This window comes from Notolabrus celidotus, chromosome 22 (genome assembly GCF_009762535.1).
Source record: "Notolabrus celidotus isolate fNotCel1 chromosome 22, fNotCel1.pri, whole genome shotgun sequence".
Lineage (NCBI taxonomy): Eukaryota > Metazoa > Chordata > Actinopteri > Labriformes > Labridae > Notolabrus > Notolabrus celidotus.
Window position 1 is genome coordinate 14,262,231 of NC_048293.1, and position 22,142 is coordinate 14,284,372.

The 22,142-nt window shown below is 42.8% G+C and overlaps 1 protein-coding gene and 1 long non-coding RNA gene across 13 annotated transcripts in view; one reads left to right on the forward strand and one right to left on the reverse strand.

Moving 5' to 3' along the window:
* The window catches only part of LOC117806578, a 64,706-nt gene that overhangs the window by 26,344 nt on the left and 16,220 nt on the right, over positions 1-22,142 (forward strand). The window contains exons 2-4 of one of the 4 annotated variants that reach the window (XR_004629698.1): positions 3,997-4,101; positions 16,851-17,597; positions 18,113-18,252. This is a non-coding gene — a long non-coding RNA (uncharacterized LOC117806578). Of the gene's footprint in view, positions 1-3,996; positions 4,102-16,850; positions 18,253-22,142 lie in introns of those variants that run through there. The other 3 variants (XR_004629696.1, XR_004629699.1, XR_004629697.1) reach the window with 3 other exon arrangements.
* The window catches only part of esrrb (estrogen-related receptor beta), a 44,674-nt gene continuing 36,608 nt past the window's right edge, over positions 14,077-22,142 (reverse strand). For all 9 annotated transcript variants that reach the window (XM_034675534.1, XM_034675533.1, XM_034675528.1 and 6 more), the window contains 2 exons: positions 20,152-20,421; positions 14,077-17,212 (listed from right to left, as the gene is read on the reverse strand). In XM_034675534.1, coding sequence (XP_034531425.1) covers positions 16,968-17,212; positions 20,152-20,421 — 515 coding nt within the window. In that variant the 3' untranslated portion in view covers positions 14,077-16,967. The remainder of the gene's footprint in view (positions 17,213-20,151; positions 20,422-22,142) is intronic.

Below are 22,142 nucleotides of genomic sequence, written 5' to 3' on the forward strand. Positions count from 1 at the left end.
ATTTGCGTTGATAGTTGTGATCGCGAAATCGCAACTTCCTGGAGGGACTGATTAAAGTCTAGTCCCACATGAACAGACATTTTTATGTTGAATCTGTTCACAGATTAGATAATACAGACCTCTTTTTAAAATGCCAAAAAGAATAGTAGAAATATGTCTTAATATTAGTTACAACAACTATAATAATGTAAGTATCTTGTTATTCTCTATCAAGAAATTTCCCGCCTCAGGCCAAGTAAAAAGACATGATATTCTGTGACTTAATAAGGACCCCAGCCCGGGCTCTGCATGTAATCGTGTGTCAGTAGTGTGTATGACGCAAGCTCAAGTGTTGAGATCTTATCTCATAAAGAGGCTTATAAATGTACAACTATCTCATGTCACATAAAGGAGCCAACTGATTTATTCCTATTGATCAACTGCTGGGGGCCGCGACAGCCTTGTAACGGAAATCAACACTCCCCTCGCAGCCACGGCAGTCTGGCTGCGCCGAGACATATGCACACAAGTCGTCTGCAGGACTATACGGATTAAAATGGAAATTATGCATGATTTATCACGCTTCACTTGAAAGTAACTCCATGAGAGGAAATACAAGGTGTATTGCAGAAAGAGTGGCGGACAGGTGGACACACGGAAACACATGAATATTTCAGCACTCCATCCCCAACTTTGGCCAGCTTTTAAAAAACAAGTGGAGTTTACTGACACCCAAGTTTACCAAGTGTTTATGTGACATCACATCTGACCAGTGCTAGACAATGACCCTCAACCTGTCTCTGTATGGTGCCCCAGAGGTGTCATAAAACCTGGGCAGAGAGCTTCGCTGGGGATGACAGAGTGCCAGGCGCTCTCCCACCAGGACCTAATTTCCCCCTGAGAAAATGGATAGCACGTCCATAGCGAAGCTTAGTTTAAAATGCAAAATGTGGACATTATCTGGCATGGAGATTCAGCGGCATCCATCACGCTATGCTAATGCAGCCCAGTGGTTAAGATATTCTAATGTAAGCCACCCTGGAGATGTAGAGGAATTAACACAAACAGAGCAGGGCGGCGGGAACACAGAGGGGTCAGGAGATAGGACAGGGGGAGTTACTCCTGAGACAGGCGCTGCCACACACACACACACACACACACACACACACACACATACAGAGAGTGTGAGTGAGAGCGAGTGAGAGAGAGAGGCTAAAAACTCAACCTATTTTCAACATGTGTACTTGCAGACAAACTCACACACACTTTATTTTTTGATTATTCACTTACACCCTGCTGATACACACATGCAATTGCATAAATGCATGCATAGACAAAATAAAGTCACCTAGGTGCCAGAATATTTTGAATGATGTCATACTCTGAGGTAATGTTTTATTTTTTTCAGGGATAAACTGTCAAAAGGAAAGCAGAAAAGAGGAGCACTATCATTCTATTGGTCCATCTGTTTTTGTTTTTAAAGTGCGCAAAGTCACAAGAAGGAACTTTTTGTTCTTTAACTTAGAGCAATCCAACAATAATCCACCATGAGGAAGCATTTGGAAAGAACTGCAGAGAAAAACGTCCGAGTAAGAGCAGAAACCTCAAGTAAAACTAGACTTATTGGTGAACATCCATCTGCTGAGGCTGGATGGGCCAACTAGAGAGAGAGAAAGAAAGAGACACAAACAGTCAGACAAAGAGAAGTACGTACAGCAACATTCTTTTAAGTACTGTGTTTGTGTTTTCCCTTTGCAGTGTTGACATAAAAGTGAATTTGTTTTTAAACCCACAACCCATTTCCATAATCCAGATGAGCCAACACTAATTATCCAACATCCTCGACTACTTGCTCACACATCTGATCCCTCCTCAGTTCAGGTTTTTCCTCTGTTGCTGGAGTAATGTTTCCATTCTGCACATTACAGCTGCAGGAGCTGCGGTGAGATTGTTTTCCCGGTCCTGAAGGCTGTTTGGGGGGCTGTGCAGAGTCCCAGCAGAGTTCCTCTCCTCCGCTTAGTGGCGCTTATGAAAGCCCTGTCCCAGTCCCCCTGCTCTGCCTGCCAGAGCTGTACGTAGAGGCATTATTATCATTATATTAATGTGACATTAATTGCTTTTACTTTTTCACTCCATTAAGTGTGCTCTATCTCTTTGGGAGCCCGGCCAGATGGTTTATCACTTCCTGTGCTGTTGGTAGCACCATTAATGGGCTAAGACACTGGGCTATAAAATAATTGCGCTGCAGTGTTGGAAATGTTCATCGCGCTAATTGAAAAGTAATTGCGGAGGTATAGTGCAACTGTCACGCCATAAAAGCCTGTCATAGAGGGGGAGGAGGGCGTTCTAGTAAAAGGCTATTGTTTGCAGTCATACAGTACAGCAAGTGGTCAAAGCAACGGCGGAACAGCCTTTATGCTAAATGTTAACAGGAGCAATGATCCATTGAAAACATGACTCTTTTATTTTCTTACACCTCCCACATTAATGTCATAAATATATCATAATAACCCTCTTTTATACCGCAGTGACTTACATTATCTTAGCCCTTTTTTACATCCGTAAACCATGCCTACATATTGTAAAATTAACTCTGTTACCCGGAGTATATGAGTCAATCAAATGTGTCAAATGACAACACAGGTGCTGTGATTGGACATTGTGGCGCCAATAACTCCTTCAAATAAAAGTTTGGGGAAAAACTTCAGTGCAGGAGGAGATAGGGGAGTGGTTTTTGGACTTTACTAAATGCCCTCGTAGTAGATCTAGTCACTTTAAAATAGTGGTCAGAACAAGTGGACATAAAGAGCAGTAAGAAGTTAGGTACTTCAGGTGTCTGTGTTGATCATCACAGGACTTGTATTTGACTTTGTTTGCCCCGTGCTTCTTAAAATGTAATCGTTTCCCCATATGGGTGTGTGTGTGTGCGTGCAGATGCATATGTTCATCCTCATGGATATTCATCTCTGATAAAATATTTAGTGTATCCCTGATTTTCCTCCACACTACATATCTTGTTGAGGTATAAATCAGAATTATTATTTCAATAACCACAGAGCCATCAGTAATTACATAAGATTTACTTCTAATGAACTTTGGATATTGCTTTGCAGAACCAAGAGTATTAAATCGTTAAAGTGTTAATGTAACATTATAAAATGCCATTAAGATGGTTGTTAATCAGAATGAAAAATAAAAAAGGAAGTTTTTTACTGCTCCTAAACTTCCAGATACTCGTGTCTTTACAAAGCTGATTATTAAGAAATAAATCCCTGCAGATTTTCCTGCAGGATTCAAATGTGATGAAGCTGTTGACTACACAGTGTACCCTTAAAGTGCAAAAAATAAATGTCAACACAGAACTTGTGTGTGGCTGCTCCTAAGTAAGGTTCCATACTTTGTGTCCATCCCTGTATTGACATGTCTTCTTGTTGTTTAAGGTGACGCTGTGGGTTAACAGAAGGTGCGTGAGTGTCGTTTTAAGCCGTCATTACTAAAACAAAGCAGCCTCTCGCTGCTTATCAGCCCCTCATCGACTCCGCTTCTAGCCCCTGTCGCCCGGCCAATCCAGCGTATCGACACTCATTGACTGGGACTTGAGGAAGAACAGGATGGTGAACTTGTCTAACACAGATCAGGGTCAGGGCGAGGGACGGGGCATGGGGGTGTTAGTGTGTTTGTGCATGTGTGCGTATGAGACCCCCGCATGGATCCGATAGTGCTGTGTGTGCTACCAATCAATGACATGAGGCTGAAAATGAGGCCTGAAATTGGACTGATTGATTCTGGCAGTTATGATGCCGCGTTCATTGATGCCTTTTGATTTGAAGCAATCCTTCTTCCTTCCAAAATGGCCACATAGAAAACTGTAAACAGTGTGTGTGGGCTGCTTTGAGGAAGGAATAAATTCTCTGTAAGGTCACACGAGCGGCCTGAACTGTGAGCCACCTCAACCCTTCACCCAATCTCCCCTCTCCCTCCCTCCCTCCCTCTTTTTGCTCTCTCCTCCTTCCCAAGGTCAATATCCTCAACAATTAGTCCGGGGAGGAGGAGGAGGAGGATTTGAAGCATGGTCGCACCCCTCTCCAAATGCCCCCTCAAGGGCTTCGGGGGGCAGCAACGGTATGTCAGACTAAAGTGAAAAGTGTACCCATTCCCCCTTTATGTCTCCATTTTCTACCCTCATTAGGACCATTCATGAGCACTTAGAGGCCCCCTGCACATCCACACATCACCCTGGTCAGGCCTGCCCTCTCCTCCACGCACCTTTTTCCCAATCAGATACAACCATCATTAAAAGCCCATATATGTATGTATGTATGTATGTATGTATGTGTGTGTGTGTGTGTGTGTGTGTGTGTGTGTGTGTGTGTGTGTGTGTGTGTGTGTGTGTGTGTGTGTGTGTGTGTGTGTGTGTGTGTGTGTGTGTGTGTGTGTGTGTGTGTGTGTGTGTAAAAGTGTGTGTGTAAAAGTGTGTGTGAAAGACAGATAAAAGCAAGAGCCACCAGGATATTTGTATCCATATAGTGCATCCATACTAATGTGATATTGATTGGTCCCAGTCGCCATGGCACCAGGACAATAGTCCAGTCCTGCCGGCCACTGGTCAGTCTCCCAGCATCCCTTTCTGTCTCCCGACTCTCCCCCCACTCTGCATGATCTATACTGCAGCCCACTAAAAGCCATGTGTCTCTGTGTCATTGCACAGAGCGGAGTAACCTATAGCAGCGTCAGAGGGCAAATCTAAATGTGTTCATAAACTTTATATCCATGTAGTCTAAATCTCCAGCTCGTGCCTGTCTTCCTCTTCTCGGTTTGTTTCTTTTTTCTTCCTCCTCTCTCCCCTTGGCCTGTCAGGCCTCAGAGGAAGAGAAAACAAGAGCGTGTGGAAATACAGTGAGTTGAAGCAAGTACAAATGTTGAGCACAAAGAAACCAGTCCCTTGTGAGTCCATGTGGAGCTCCACAAGAAAAAAAAGAAACAGACAGAGTCATTAGGCTCAGCGGAGGATTTACTGTTTGTTCTCACAGTAGACTTTCTCACATGCAGCCAGAAACGTCCTCTGTTCTGGATATTTTGCGGTGAGCTGACGTCATTCTTTTTGGATTCCAAATTTCTGAGTCTGTTTCTTCAGTTGTTTTGTCTGGACAGCTGCAGCGCTTTGCCCGCCAGACCACACACACACACACACACACACATATATACACACACAAGCTGAGGAGGATTGTGTTTGATGACATGAACGTAGGATTTTTCTTGATGTCTCAGCTGCCTGATAACAAAGAGCACCAGACTCCATTTTTGATCCAAGTGAGTGATTTGCATAGAAAAGTTCATAAGCACGGGACATAAGGATATGGCTATAAAAGAGGGCAATAAAAATGTTAACTATGACAGAATATTAAAAGTGGCAGTAAATTGAAGGCAGGCTGCAGAATGACCCTCGTGGAGTGACTTCTTTCTTCCCTTCGGTCGGGGATCTGAATCTCAGCGTGTGTGAGACTGTACACAGAGAATAAAACATCTTCTGCCGACCCCTGACAGATATGGTTGTCTCTCACACTTTAATCCTGCTGGATAGTTAAGATTTAAGATAATGACGCAACGACTTTCACGTTGATGCCGACATTGAATCTTTTTAAGAGGCCTCCCGCTGCCGAGCCGGGACGAGCCTGTCAGCCACTGGCAGTGAAAGAGTTGAATGTCTTGCGCATACTCGTTTTCCGTGATGTCAGGAAGAAATTGTTCGTAACATCGGGCCCCCTCACACTTGTCTCAACTCATTTATTTCAGCCAAGGTCTGCGGATATAAATAAAAGGAAATGTTACTGGAGCATTTAAACTCGGCGCCAGCCTTGAGACCAGTAATGTAACCACATATCATCAAAAGTGCTGAATCTCCCTTTGTCACCACACATGACGTGCAATTCCTCCAACACATATTCACGTTTTGTTGCCATTCATACAAATAAATAATCACAGGAAGCCAGGACGGCCTTTTAAAGCTGACCTCTACTGTAACACGCAGCGTCCATCACATTCATCCTGCAGCTGCTTAAAATACTTCTTTGATATCATTTACCACAACAAGATTTTTCTCCAACACACTGGAGCTTCTTCTGACTTTCTTTAATCATGAATGCAGTTCAACAGGTGGTCCATAGATGGAGCTCTTCTCATTAGAATATACATTACATTACATTACAGGGCTGTCCTCGGGTAACTGTGCGCTGCATGTCCTTCATTCTTCAACAGCAGCAGAGCTGAGCTGCAGTGTGCGCTCTACCTCTACCTGCCCTCTGTGTAAGCAGAAAAAACAGGCGGTAAAAAAACAGACGTGCATATGGAGGGAGAAATGCAGAGCTGTTTGACTTAAAAGGACATAGTGACCATTTTAATAGTTCTCTGCCTTACTTAACACACTGGACCCCTTGTGAGCGAGTGTCAAACCACAAACCAGTGGGTCCCCGGAGCTGTATGACTTAATTGAGCTATCCTGGGAAATCTAATTACAATAATGCACAGAGGATTGTGTAATATTCCCTCTGCTTATGCTCCAACACCTATTCCTCACACACACACACACACTTACACACACACACACACACACACACACACACACACACACACACACACACACACTCACACTCACACTCACACTCCTGCAAATGTACTGATGACAGGAGAGGGAGGATGAGGGAAGGCATATAGACACTTATCTGTATGGAGGTTATAGATGGGCACAAACTGCAACACCTGGACAATGTTGCATTCAGGAAGTTTAATTGGGGCTCACAGGAAAAAAAACAAAGGGACTTAAATCATCCGAAAGTGATGCACGGTGAGAAATAAAGTAACTTTTTCTTTGTTTTTGCACATTCTTAAAATATCTGATTGACTCTCAAAGCATGCAAGAAGGCTAAAGGTGGACCGTGATACCTGGAAAATCAATTTTAGAAAAAAAGCTGCCCTAATTTGCTCATTTGACATTGAACTGTGCAGCTGGGCTATGATCATAGGCACGTCCATGTAGACAGTTATTGGGCAAATCACAGCAATTCAAAAATGGAAATTCTGCAGCGGATCTGAATTCTGCTGGGGCCACAGAGCCCATTCAAAAACACACACACACACACAGACACACACATTTGTACAACAATCTATCCCCTGTCTGTGCTCATTGACTGTGTTAATTCCTCTGAAAGGGTCCGAAAATGCCTGCCAATATGTGAGCTTTTACTGCACAAAGGCAACACGAGGAGTCTTGCTGCTGCAGGTATTGATGCTCGTCAGGCATTGACAGAGGCAACCTTTGCATTGACAGCATCAGAGGCACTTTGGGTTGATGCATTTTGCACGAGTGACACTTGAAAAGGGAAATAACCAGACGGTGATATGAATAAATTTGTATGACAGTGGTTGTGCGTGTTGTTTAAAACCAGAAGCTGGAAAGCAGATGTGGTGGGTGTATCTTCTAGAGTCAATATATATTTGTGTGTTGTGTCGAATGTGTGTGAGGTTTGTTTGTGATTGAGTGCAAGGTCAAAGGGACACAGGGGAGAGATGGAGGGGAGCGCCGGTAAACCAAGTAGGGGGGCAGGGGGGGAGGGGGGGGGGTAGCTACAGTGCCCAAGGCCATACCCACACAGACGTACACCATATTGAAATTAGCAAATGGACTGCATAGTGTCGCTTGCTGCCCCATTTGCCTCCCCCTCTTCTCCGGGTGATATACAGATGCACCCAGTGATGGGACATCACCACTTCAGAGGGGTAGCGGGGTGGGGAACACAGGGATGAGGTGGGGGGGGGGGGGGGGGGGGGGGGGGCTAACTCAAATGAAATGGGTCGACTCTTATTTATTTACAGCATGTTTTGCGCTCATCCCATAACACTGTAAATTACCCGCGTGGTCAAGGCTCCTTTCTCCGGCAAGGAGAAGGGAGAGAAAGGGACATAAAACATGTGATCTATATGATATTTAATTCAGGAATCACATATGATCTGTCAATTTCCATATATCACGCTTTATGAGTCATATTTTAAATACAAAATCACGTTTATGAATATAAATGTGTGAATTACGACCGGTCATATGTGTTATATGATGTACAATATGTCTATAGGCTCCAGACGGAGTGTCTTTCTGATATTTATGAGATTTCGACAGAGTATCTTGTATAAGAGGATAAGGGACGGCTGATTTCCTCGCAGGTTGATCGGGGATCTGCTTTTCACATGGCGTGTGGTCCCATCATGCAGTTGTCGGTTCATCTTTCCTTGGGAATTCAAATGACAACGAGTGATGCAGTGCTTTTTATCACCTGAAAATACTGCATGTAAAATATGATAAAAAAAAAACCAAACACATGGAGTTTGGTTTGTTTGATGCAGGAAGGTTTGGCAGTTACTTGAACTTAATCATAGAGCAGAGCAGGCAGCAACAGAAACAGTACTCTATACATATATGTGTGTGTGTGTGTGTGGGCGTGTGTGTGTGTGGGCGTGAGTGTGTGTGGGCGTGTGTGTGTGTGTGTGTGTGTATGAGTGTGTGTCTGTGCAGAGAATTCCATCAGAGGGAACTCTTCAGGGACCAGACCTGGTCTCTAGCTGAAAGAAGACAGGGGCCTCCTCCATTATGGCAAACAAGTGCATTTGCTTTAAGGCCAGTGGAGATTTCTAACCTTTGCTTGACATGAGGAAAAGGTCAGGCTCATCCGTGGCCTCCCTCTGGAGTTGAGGCTGACCATTTCCTCTCTGCTCTGAGGACCCAAGGAAATCCCAGGATCCACAGGACCGAGGATCTGTACAGAGCTATATGGAAAATGTTTATCAGCCTTGCGCCCTATTTTGAAGGCAGGATATGTAGGGACTTCAAACTTTTAAATCAATTAAGAACTTATTTGGTTGCATAATTATTTAAAAAAGTATAAATACAGACATTTCTTATGTTACTTTATCCCTTAAACGTCTTTAAATGTTACATGAAATTCTCACCATTACACCTGCACACTCCGATGAATCAAATGTCTCAGAATAATCTCAAACTCAGGTCTGACTGCAGTAATATCACTGTAATTGTGTTAAACGCCTGTGAAGTGAGCACACACTCTGAGTTTTTCTCCATTTGATGGACGTATCTATGCTTATCTGCGTTCCTTATCTCCCTTCATTATTTCCAAACCAGCGGTTAAATTGGGAAAGCCCATAAGAACGTGTGAATACATGGCAGAGGCAATAAAACAGAGGGGAGAAACACCTAACTACACACACACGCACACACATATCCCAGCACAGTGTTTTCCTTGGGTGTAGGGAGATACATTGAGCAGATAGTCGGAAATATTTCTACACACACACACACACACACACCTCACACACACACTTCATATCAGTGAGCAGCACAGATAAAGATACAGTTGGGCAAATAAATCTCAAATGAAGGAACAAAACCCTTCACATGCAGTTATCTTGTGTGTGAGTGTGTGTGTGTGTATTTATGGTTTATTACCTGCTTGCTCCCTCATAGTTGTGTTGTGTTCCTACAGTGTTAAAGTGTGAAGGAACACAAGAGCCCTGGTTTTTTACTTCAAAGCTGTATTTTGCTGCAGCAAAGGACAGTCAGGCATCCTGTGTGGCTGCACCCCGGTGGTGCGCTCCTTTTTGTGTCCTTAGAGGCTTGTCCCCTGGGGGATTGTGGGTTCATGTAATTTCTTTTATCAGCTGAAATAGTGAAGCTTGTTCATGCAGCTCTTTGTGATGGACCACAGTATGGCCCAGATATATAAACGTTTCTTCAGGAATGAAAGATCTGAATTAAAAAAACTGATACTTATTAGATCATCATATTTTATTAGTTTTTCCTGATTTAAATGATATTTCTACTTTTATTATTCAATTTTCATGATTTTGTGTTGTCTTTTACTCTGATTGCCTGTCTCTATCCATTGTTCTTTTTCTGCTTCTCTGGCTGTCCCACTTCTTTGCCTTTGAGGCAGATGGCCATTCACAAATGAGTCTGGTCTTGCTCAAGTTTTCTGCCTGTGAAATATTCATATTCAAGCTGCCAGTACTTTGCAGTTGTATACCTACCTGCCCTGAATAATATTGTTTCTAAACACATTCAAAGTCTGATTGACTGCATCATCAGAGACATTTGTTTTACCACGGACACATGGACTTCTGATCAGAACTGTAATACTTTTTTGGGGGGGGAACAATTAAGCACTACATTGTATGACTTAATAGAGATTAATCACATTATTAATTGCTTGTTTAAAATTCCATTTCAAAATATTTTCAACTCCATGTTATCAACATCGAGCTATTCTTAGCAGAGTCTTGATTTTGTATTCAAATAATTGAACTGAAACTTTGTGATGATCCTGATCTAGATTTACTCAAATAAAAGCTGCACTGGATCTTAAACCATGGATGAATGAAACTACTGTTGACCGCTATGGTAAGGTATATGACTGGTCTCAACATGCCAACCTGAGGATGTCCATTAGATCCAAATCTTCCACCATGTTGAAGTTGCCTTCCATTTAGCAAGTTCACTTTTGATGTAGTTTTATCCACAGGTCTGTGATGATTCACAATCTATAAAATAGTGCTCTGCTGTCTTTAGTGATGTGGTTGCTCGCTCATATCGGTCTAAATAGCTTCACCTGTATGCTTAGCTCTTTTGTGGCAGCTCAAACTTGAAGTACTTTGATGATGTTTTTATTAAATTAGACTAATTTTTCAACTTGCATAATACTTTCCTGTTTGACCTGGAGTTCTTGTGAAATGTATCTTTTAACAGTGCAGTAGTGTTGCATCACTACTCACCAAACCTAAGCCTTTTGTACTCTCAGGTGTGCACAAACTACACATTTTAAAATACAGAAATGTCAAATAAGTAGTGTTGATCGTATCAGTATTAGTCACCAGGAGCAGGTTATTATCAGATATCAGTATCAGCTCAACAAAAATCCATTTTGTGCTCCCCTATTTTTCACTGTAGAGAAATTGGGACAAAGGTCTGCTCCTAGCCATTAAGGCTTTTTAGGACGGCTACACTCAGCTGTGCATTAAGCAGCGAGGAGAGCCGGCGTGTGTAACCTGATAAATGCACTTAAAACAGTGAAGATGGACCATGAGAGGGCGAAATCTCAGATGGCCCTGGCCCGTGTGCCTGCTAGGCACTTTGACAGTCTATTGATCAGCCAAAGAGAGTCAGGGGCAGGGTCAGAGGTGTGGAGGGGTGTGTGGCTCAGATACTGCTAGTAGGACAGGTAGGAAGAGGACAGCAGTAACCAGGATCTATGAGGGAATAGATCCACTCCTCGGCTGATTCAGTGTCCTTTTGTCGAAGATCAGACGCAGCTGGAAAGTGGCAGAATTTTTTCCCTCCAGTATAATCCTCAACAACAGTCAAACAATCTGTCTGCTGTTTGAAATTGATGTGACGTAACGTTTCTGTCTGGGACATTGATAGCCCATGGTTGTGAAAATGCCCGGCTCCTGTTATTGAATAGTAATAGGCTTGTCGGCCGGTGCCTCCAATTTCACAAATGGAGCAATAAATACACATAACAGAATCAGAGGAACAATAAGAAAGCCCATAAAGGATGGTTGAGTCTCAAAAACAAGGAGAAGAGCGCAGGAAAGGGGGGTCAAAAGAGAATTTGACAAAAGAAAGAGATGAAAAGTGTGTGTGAGTGTGTGTGTGTATCAGAGAAAAGAGAGAAAGAGATGGTGGCCCACTCTTCATTTCTGTGCCACAAGCTCTCCTGGGCATTTGCGTGCTCCGTTTTCAACCTAAGTGTAATTTGAGCCCTGGGTTGATACAAAGTGTATGCAGCAGCTCTGTTCAAACCCAATCACTCACCCTGACGTGTAATCCTTTCCCTCGCCATCATCAACGCTGCTTTGGGAATAATGAAACACACTTAAGCAATACACAGCAGTCGTACAGCTGCGAGCGCGGCCGCATCTTGATGAGACGCCTCGTAACTCTAATGAAAGGTGTTTTGACCTGTCAATGGAGGTAAATGATTGCCTGGCTACTGTATCTGTGGGAAACTTATTGATGGCAATATCTGGTCCAACCGGATGATTTGCATGAGAAACGAGCGGCACATTGCTTTTAAAAATACAGCGTTTGGCAGCCGTGCTCTACATTTTATTTGTGTGTGCCTCAAAATCTCCTTTTTCTTTTCCCGTCTTGTCTTGTGATGCCATTGTTTCCACAAAGAGGATTATTACAATTAATTGGTTAGCAAGACATTATTTCAAAAAGGGAAATTGGCTCTTATAATTATATAGAGAAGGGAATACTTTAACTCCCTGGAATATCAGCTTCCAGAAATAATGGAGCTGCAGCCCCTCGCTTCCCCCCCTGCCACCATCAGCGTTAGCGTGTCTGCCTGTTTCCTGTGACGGATCCATTTTCAACAGCTCCTGGCCCTGCACAGGCTGTGGGTGATGGCTGGGTGGTTGGGTGGCCTGTGTGAATCTTGGTCTGGCTCGCTTCACTTGCTGCAAAAGCATCTGTGGTCAGCTGAGAGCTCTGGTCTGATCTTTGTTCTGTCCTCTAGCTGAACTCCTCGTCAGTCAGTGTGTTTGAATGGCTGGTGAAGAATGGGTTAAAAAACTGAGCAGAGGGAAGGGATAGGTTAAGGTTTGTTTCACAGGGTAAGTGACTAAATGAGGGATGACCCAAAATGACTAAATTTAAAATTGCGACTCGCCAGCTAGTCTAAGAGTAAGAATACGGTCGGAAATTCAGAATTAAGCACCATGATTTGACACGTCTTAATGTCAATTTGAGTGTGGCTAAGGTTAGCACGACCAGACCTCATGCCTCTTTACAGGTAAACATTCACATGCCTGTGCTGGTTACACATCACTATGTTTGTCTGCTGGTGTTTAACCAATTCATACATCTTGATCTTCATTTTTCAGGTCTAAATAATGCCAAACCACATCGTCTGTTGTTGTAGAGCATTATCACATTGTGGCTGTAGCCATTGGATGACAGCACTAGCTAGTGTACCAAGGTTAGACACAACGTATGACCGGCCTTATTAAGATATTAATAGTTTGTTTAACCAACTAATTGGGGTGCCACATAGCAAGGATGGCTACAAATTAGTCATTTATTTGACTTTATGTTACCTCCCTAGACTTAATAATCACATGATGGTGCTATTTTTTTAAACAGCTGTTATTTAATGTTCAGTGTTTTTACAAAAGCAGTTAATTATCAGAATGTTTCAAGCCTTATTCCCATTTCTGTAGCTGGGAAATATCTCAACACGGCAAGTTTACACTTCAAGATTTAGTTTTTGAAGATCCAAGAAAAAAGCTGTTGTGTTTCAGATACCCAAGAACAAGTCTACATACACGTAAACCTGTTATTTGAAATGTATATTTGCCAGCAAAAGTTAAAGGAAGAATAGTTGCAATACCTACAACACAGCTCCCTTTGTCTTCACAAACTTGGAATTGCTTGTTATTTTGTAAAGATCCATTTCTAGAAGTGTCAGGTGAAAGTTCTTGTGTTTTTCCCCCCAACATGATTTAGTCATTTAAGGCCAAACAGACTTGTTGAGGAATCTTCCGAAAAAAAGTTACTCAGTAACACTTACGATACCTCAGATTGAGAAATACTTTCATTTGCATTGGTCAAGTCTGATGACTGTGAAAGTTGCATTCATTGAAATGCGTTTGAAGGTAGACAATGGTCAATCTTTCTGTTTTAGAATGGAAAGTTTAAACTCTGGTGACTTCCTTGCTTGTCTCTATTTGTCATGGGTAATCATTTTAGCCAAATACCTGTAAAGATAACATTTGGTCTTAGATAAGGTCAAGTAAAATACCAAATTTGCCTCAAGATACTTTTCAGTCTGTACAGTATTCGACACCCTTTATCTGGATGCCAATCATGTTATGTGCTGCTATTAGCATGCTACCACTCTCAGCTAAGATGATGAACATGGTAAACATTCAGCCTTCTAAACTTAGCATGATTAAGCAGTTATTGTGTTAGCATGCTGACACTAGCTGCCTCACAAAGCTGCAACAGATTTTAGTCAGACCACAAAAGAATCACAGAGTTCAGGGAGTATTTAATTCATTGATCCTTTACCTTTTTGAAAATCAAAACGTAAAAGTTACACAGATATTGGTGATTCAACGATCAGAGATATCAATGTACACCATCGCCAAATGATATATTTCACACCATAAATACTCAGAGCACAGATGCAGGAAATCAGTCACCTGCCCCTGTCTGCAATTTATCATCGAGGGACCAATTCTGACACACTGATGTTCATAAAAACACATACCCGCTTTGTAACCAAAAGAGGAGGGGTCACGCCCACTGATGGCCGAGTCCCGTGATGGACGTGAAGCATGCTTTACCTTTACAAACAGATCAATGAAGAATAAATGGGAACAGATTGATAACTACGGTTACAAATGTTTTGGCAGGAGCACTGAGGGAGGAGCAGTGTGTTGGGTAAAAACATGGATGGCTCAGGTATGTCACACACGTGAGGATAATGTGAGGAATCAGTGAAATATTGACAATATTATAATGAGGTAGTAGTCAGCAGGGCGCTGCATACCTTATTTTCAATGGTATTTCGGCAACGTACTGTATCCACACTTATATATTTACATACTTAGACACAGCTTCTAATGTAAGACATGTTCTTTTGTGTAACACAGTGCCGTATTAACAGGAAAAAGAAGAAAGGGAGAGGAGAGGACTCCCATTATTTATGATTCTTATGGCTGATCATGTTGGGCCTCTACAAAATTCTAGTTGTAAAGATTTTCTGCAAAAGTTTTTATTTATACTGCACTTTTATTCAAACAAGCACAAAAGGTTGGTTTTTTTTATCAGTGGAGCAAATCAAATATAGTTCTTTTGATTTACAAGTTACATGTTTGTGATTAGAGGGATTTACAATATGTTACTTATTAGCACATAAATTCTCCCAAATCCAAGTAAAAGCATGCTTTCAGCATGGTTTCAGTCAGAATTGGTCCCTGTTGTATTGCACAACAGCAAAATAACTCAAGTTATACTGTCACCCTCTACAGTGGAGCTTGTTAACTGGACAGCAACTAGTCAAAGTTGCGATGATTGGGTGCTGGAGTGGGTCTAGGCACCCTCCATAATGTGGCCAATCAGGTTGCAGGATCAGTGCTAGCCAGTGATATCGCAAGCATGGCGGCAACTCAACCCTACTGCAATGTCAGGGATTCCTTTGATCACAGTATCATATTGTTGTGACAGTGCCACAATTTATCACATCACATAAAATCCCAGTAGTATAAGCATTCACCTCTGACACACCCCCACCCCCCCTCGCATGGAGAGGAGTGGAGTGGACTACAGTGTTACTCACACCCAGCGCAGTGGACATGGAGCTGAATACAGAGAGAGGGAGATCAGTGTCTCCCACCAGAGATCACACCTTGTACTGACACACTGCTGTGTTGCTGCTGACACTTTATTTCTTGCATAGCTATTCACATGTGCATGCTTGGGCATCCCGAGCGCTCCTCACACGGATGCTCATCCGCCTCCTGGCCGGTGTGGAGGGTGTTACTCTGCTCTGCACCGGTCGTTGAGTCAACATGAGGTCAAGAAGAAGTGATCCACGTGTCTACTGTACTTCAAGAGGGAGGGAGGCCGCAAAGACAACAACCTCCCGCTGGGTTAAAAATAAACCCAGTGTGAAGTGCCACCACTCCTGCTCTGCACCTGCCGTTTACCTCCGTTTGGGTGAAGCTCTATAAACGCGGGCGCAGCTATTAAAAGAAGGGAGGTGTCTAAAATGGTGAGAGCAGATGCTGGGCACCTTGCTCCCTGTGTGTGGGATGACTCTGCCACAGGCTTAAAGGGGCCCAAAATAGAGTGGTTGACATATGGGCCTCTGATTGTTTGAACATGGAATCTCCTGGACGTATGCCACTCGGCATAAATCCTTTGATACTGCCAACGCCAAACCTGCTGATCATCTTTCACCTAGCGTGAATCAGGTCATCTATTTGCATGCCAAGAGGCAATTTCCACGGCCTTAAACAATGACCAAATTTGGGGTTCAATGGGTTGCATGAAGAGCACCGACACAAGGAGAGGAGGAACACTAGTGTGCGACAGTGGTGCAGTGGTGTGTCAAACTGGTGGGACAGAGACTCACAGGCATGGTCTTACAGCAACAGCAGCATTGTAAAGCACATGAACGATAGAGGTTATGCCTGTTTTCTCCACAGCTCCCTTTATTGCTGAGTTACTACAGAATAAGACAACTGACTATTTTTACCTGCCTATGCTAGTTTGGTTAAACATGGGACCAGCAAGTCTTCCAGTCTGAGACAGATCCACAAAGATCACACGGCTTACTGCTCTGAGAGGTATATCCAAGTACATTTAAACTGATAAGAGTTCACATTTAGGTCTTTTTTTTCCAGGAGGGGAACAAGAGAAAATGGCCACCAAGGTCACCAGACTTTGAACTGTACACTCAGTCTTCCATTAATAAATATATACATGTCCTGGTAAAGTCCAGGCAAAAACACAGCTGTGAGACAAGTGAGTCTGTTTATGGATGTCGACACCTCGGCTGTCTTCAGAACAATTTAAAAAGAAAACGCTTTTTCTTGTTATCAAGATCTGGCAGCTTTTTGTTCTGAAGATGCTGAGGGGCAGCGGGGTCCTTCATTTACAGTATGACCACTGACAATTAACAAAAAACAAAAAATTATTACTGTACATAGTATTTCTTATATATTTTAAATTAATCTGCATCATTTTTATATTTATACTAATAACCAAGTTTTGCATTTTGTTCTTTTTTATTCAGTGTCCGGGGTTCCAGGAGGAGGGGGAGTAAGAGAGATTGGTCTCTGTCCTGCCTCAGTTCTTGGGGGTCTTCCTCTCCTGGTTTCGTTCAAGTCTCTTTCCGTACTCTCACCATCGATCAGACCTTGGCCTCAAGCATCTCTAGGAAGAGTTTGTGCATGGGCACCTTGCCCTGCACTTTGATGCTGTAAAAGTGCTGCACGGCCTTGGTTGCCGTCTGCCTCAGCAGAGGCAGCATCATGAGCAGCTTGCCTGCCCGTCGCGGGTCCTCTTGGTGCTGGCCGCTCTCGTAGTCCTGCAGGGCCTCATGCAGAGCGTCCTGGAGCTTCTGGACTGCCTCCATGTCCTCTATGTGCATAGAGTCTGATGGTAGGAGAACAGAGACAGGAGATTGAAGAGGATGGATTTTCAAATATAGAAATAAAAAAGGTAACAGAGAATTGTAGTTTACAACAGAACAGGGATGTGAAATTGATTTTTCTAAAGCAAAATTAAATCTCATGACTGATCTTTACTGCTCCGTCAGAAGCTGGAAGGTGAGGAGAACATTATCAATATAACTCACACACTGACAAGATAAAGAACAGATCATAAAAAAGAAAAAAAAACATCTGTTTTATTTTCTTTATTTATATATTTATTCTTCAGGGGCCTGGGCGGGATATTCATATGGCCCTTGACCAGCAAGACTGAAAATCAATGCTATCCTCCAGCAACAATGGCATGAATAGCACCCAATCTGGGCTGAGTGAGTACACATTAAACACCTCGCTGTTCCAAAGGACAGATTGTTTTCGAACACAAAAAAAGAAGGAGAAGAAAAAAACGAGGGGGCTCCATTAGAGAATTGGACGCTATAAACAGGCCTGAGAGAAAAACAACACCTTTTAATTTCATGACCATGCGAGCGTCTAGATACACTATTAAAACAGTTATTAAATGTAGCACCTAAAAACTGTCATGTAAACATTTCCATGTAAAAGTTCTGTTTTCTTTTTAGAATCGTGTTCTCTTTGTTGCCGTGTGAACTGAAACACTGATTCTCATTCAGCCAGCCCAAATCTCCCCCTCCCCTCTTTGCTGATTTTGGAGCAGTGTTTAGTTTCAGTCTGGCGTCTCTCCGGTGTTCTCTGCTCCTATAATGTTTCGCCACACTGCCACTGTTTTTTTTTTTTTACTGATCCTACTGTACATTGTGTTACAGCTTTCCTCTCTCATTCTCGCCTTCCTCTGTCTCTTTTTCTACCGCCCTGCCTCTCTCAGGGACAGCCTCGGGGTCGCTGTTTTCTCTCACTGGTTAACCGGTGTCTGGCACTCTGGAGGCGGCGTGTCATTGGCTGCCTGACTCGTCTCACCTTGGCGGTGCATATTTTACCACACGGGACAATAAAAGGCAAAACAGATTTCAGACTTCGCCCCAAATTCATTGACTGGAACAACTGTATTCCCAAGACCTTGAGACATTTCTCACCCTGACGGTTTTCAAATCCACAGTGGTAAAATGAAGTAGGTCGTTTTGTAAAGTGAATGTGGGGGGGAGTGAGGGAGGGGGGTGAGGGGGATGGAAGAACAAAAGGCAAAAAAGAAAAAAAAATCTCAGATGAGGATGTGGTGACATAATTATCTCTTGTTCTTTTCACAGAGGCTGGATTCAGAATCTATTTTAACAAATTGAAACAATATTTTGTTCTGTCTTTTAAACAAACCAAAACAAAAATGAGCCTAAGATCTAATTTGTGCTGAATGATTTGCAGTGATGTGGAAAAAAAAGAGGACAAAACAAAAAGAGGGAGAGATAACTCAACAGATGAATAGGAGAAGAGGCCAGGAGAAAACAAGCGTGCAGCTTGTAATCCTTGGAGGAGGGGTGGACTTTAAAAAAACAACTTTGAAGAAACAATTTCCTCGCAATCCATCAGTGAGCCCACGTCGATCCGATTGATAAACTGCTAATTACAAAATCAATGGCTATGAATTTTCACAGCTGTCAGACAGAGGGGCTCCCGGGAGAGCGATCTCCCTGAGACCTTGTTCTAACATTCTGGACACCCTCCTCCTCCTCCTCCTCCTCCTCCTCCTCCTCGACCCCCAGCTCTCCTCTCTCTCTCTCCCTTCCCAAAGCCCTGTCGTCTGAAAGCAAAGCTCTAACATCAGCATTTTCATTTTTCAGCCGGGGACAAAACAAGGGAAAGCGGCCCAGTGACCCAGGCATGCATTGATCAGAGCGGGACAGGTCCTGCCTCCTCAAAAGGAGCCTGTCGATAGCAGCGTGCCGTCTCGGCATCGGAACAAACGAGGCCTATCACTCCCTGATACTCATTCCATTCGACTTAACACATTTTATTGACAGCCCCTGTGCTCCTAATGAAATGCTAAATTTATCTCCCGTAGCTGCTGTGCCCTGCAGCTACTGTTATGGAGATAGAGAAAGAGAGAGAGGGGGGGGCAGGAGAAATACCACAACATGGAAGGTGTTCAATTAAAAAAAGCTCACTCCTCCATCTCTCTTTTCCCCGCTCACACACTGCCCTTATCTTCGCTCCATCTCTCCATCTCATGCTCCAAACTAAAGGTTACACTGAAAAACTCCTGAAAAACTAAGAAATGTCACTTCTGGAACTGTGTCAGACATTATCTCACTCTTTCTGGACATTATAGTGTCCAGGGTTCATTACTCAGAGAGATGGGCTGGGAGAAGTGGAATTTTAATTTTAGAAAATGTGTTTATAACTTTGGTATTATTTGAATGTTGTGTCATATGAATTTGATAATTTATCCAACAAAACTAGCAAAATAACTTATTATTATTATTAAAATAAATATGATCTAAAATAGATCCAGACATCACAAATAAATATATAAATATTACCATAATATCAAACATAAAGACTGGGAAAGACTCAATAAATATTTGAATATGGACTCATTTTTCTGAACTGTTTTGTTCTGCTGTTAGAAACTTCAACATAAAATTGTGATCATTAATATTAAGTTGTAGTTACACATGCATTTTTTTCCAAGGTTTAATTTTTATCTTTAATTTTTTGTTCCAACTTTGATATACACACGATACACGTAATGTTCTTTTTATTAAGAGACAAAGAGTTTAAAGTTTCCGTTTAAAATGTAGAAAATGAGACAAAGGATCATGGAGACAATAAAATCCCTTTTTTAGTAATGACACTTTATATTAAATAATAATGAAGTGTTAATTATAATGTTTTCAGAATTAGATTCAATTAAAAATCATGACACCTGGATGTTATTTATTATTTTGTATCCATTTGCTGAAGAAACCTCACCTGAGTTGGCAAGAGCGATGGCCTTGAGGGTGACAAACTCCTCCTTCTCCACTTTGAGCTTCTTGCACTTGCGGACCAGCTGCAGAATGGAGACATAGAGGTCGAGCAGGCCCGTCAGCCGCGAGTGCTCCTCGTCCATGATGTAGTCCTCAGCGTACACCAGCTCGTCCTCGTAAGGCAGGGAGCGGAACACGATGCTGAGGATGAGGATCTCCATCCAGGCGCTCTGCAGTAGACTCATCTGATCGCCCAGAGAGAGGGAGGAGAAACCTGTGAGGACAAAGCAGATGATATGTGAGGACATTGGAAAAGTAAAAGAAGCATGGAGCAAGAATCTGAGCGTGTTTTTTGTCAACATCTATGAAGAAAATGCTGATTTGATCCTCCTCCATGGTTCCAACAGAAGTCTTCCTCTATTATCAAAAAGTAAAATAAAGTATTTAAAAGTTGAAGAAACAGCAGCACTTTGGTTTGATCGGTAAACCAAGCATGACTCTTCTAGCCCTGGTATCGTGGAGTACACGGCGAGGCACATGTCAACGAGTGGTGTTTAATTTTAAATGCACAGTGGAAGGTCCTCTTTGAAGCTGTGTCAGAGCACTTCAGTGGGCTTTACTGTAAGTGAGGACAGTAAATCGGTGCAAAGGTCCGGCATACACAAAGCCATGTGGTTACCCCCTTGTATCCTGTCACACTTCTATTGGTGTGAGGGGGGATTAGCACCGAGACACATTCTCATTGGGATGGGGTGGAGGACATGACATGCACTGTGTAGCAAGAGAAGGTGATGAGGGAACACACACACTTACACACACAAAGAAACGTGCACAAATGTGTGTCAACGAGGACAACAAACACACAGGTGCGCATAGAGATCATGACACCTCTACATATGCACATAAATCCATACACATAAAGCACAGACAGAGCGCCAGGGTCACATGGTTTAAGCCTGGCCTGAAGACCTGCACAAAGCCTGAGCCTCGTTCTTCAACAGCAGCTGGATGAGGTGAAAAGGATGAGCGTGGGCACATCAAACCTCAGTTGTTTCTCCTTTAACACCTTTACATGTGCTTAGAAATAACAAAACAAAATAAAAAAATCTATAGAAGATGAGTTGTGAGGAAGTCAAACAACTAAAAAAGTGATCAAAAAAAGAGGAAGTGAGTGAGGAGCCGATAAGAGATAGATACTGATCTCATCCTTTTTCCTACATTCTACCCTTCAGCTGTCAATAAACTGCACGAACCCCCCTCACTCTTTCACTTCTATCTCTCACCCACCCTCCTCCTGCACTGTGTGCCTGCAGGCGGCCCATCCTGACAGCATATTAGGCTCTTCAGCTCCGCCCCTGATTAATATGATTGCTTTTACAAGTCTGCTGCCGCCTCGCTTCCTGCCATGGCATGATTAAGAAGCGACAGATTACCGCACTGACCAGGACGCCCACTGCACCTATGACACACGTTTTCTCTTATATATAAATGATCCCACATCAGGATGATGTTTATCTCCTCACACACACACAAAAACACAAATGCGCATGTGTGAAAAACAAAAGACATGATGAGGCAGTGTGAGAGAAAGTGAAGAAGAAAAAGAAAGCACAGAGAGAAACAGGATGAGGGAAAAGAAGAGCCAGAGAGAGGAGCACCTGAGTGTTCAATTTCCCTTATCGTGGTGATGACCACTGCAGGGGAAGAGCTGAAGGATACATTAATTAACAGATTGGGATCAGAATGTGAGGGCCTTCACATTTTGAAGGGGAATCAATAGTCAGTAGAATAGGGTGCTAACAGAAAGGTGCTGGTGCCTCACTGGACCGGTCAGAGGTCTGAAGAGCCCAAATTAGACCCAACAAAGCAAACTGCCGAAAGCACTCAAAACACTCGGCTATTATCAGCCGAGGCAATAAGCCATATTTTGAAGGCCTGTGCCATTACACATATCCAGACTGCATCTTAAAATCTTCTCTTGTGTTATTTCCTTGT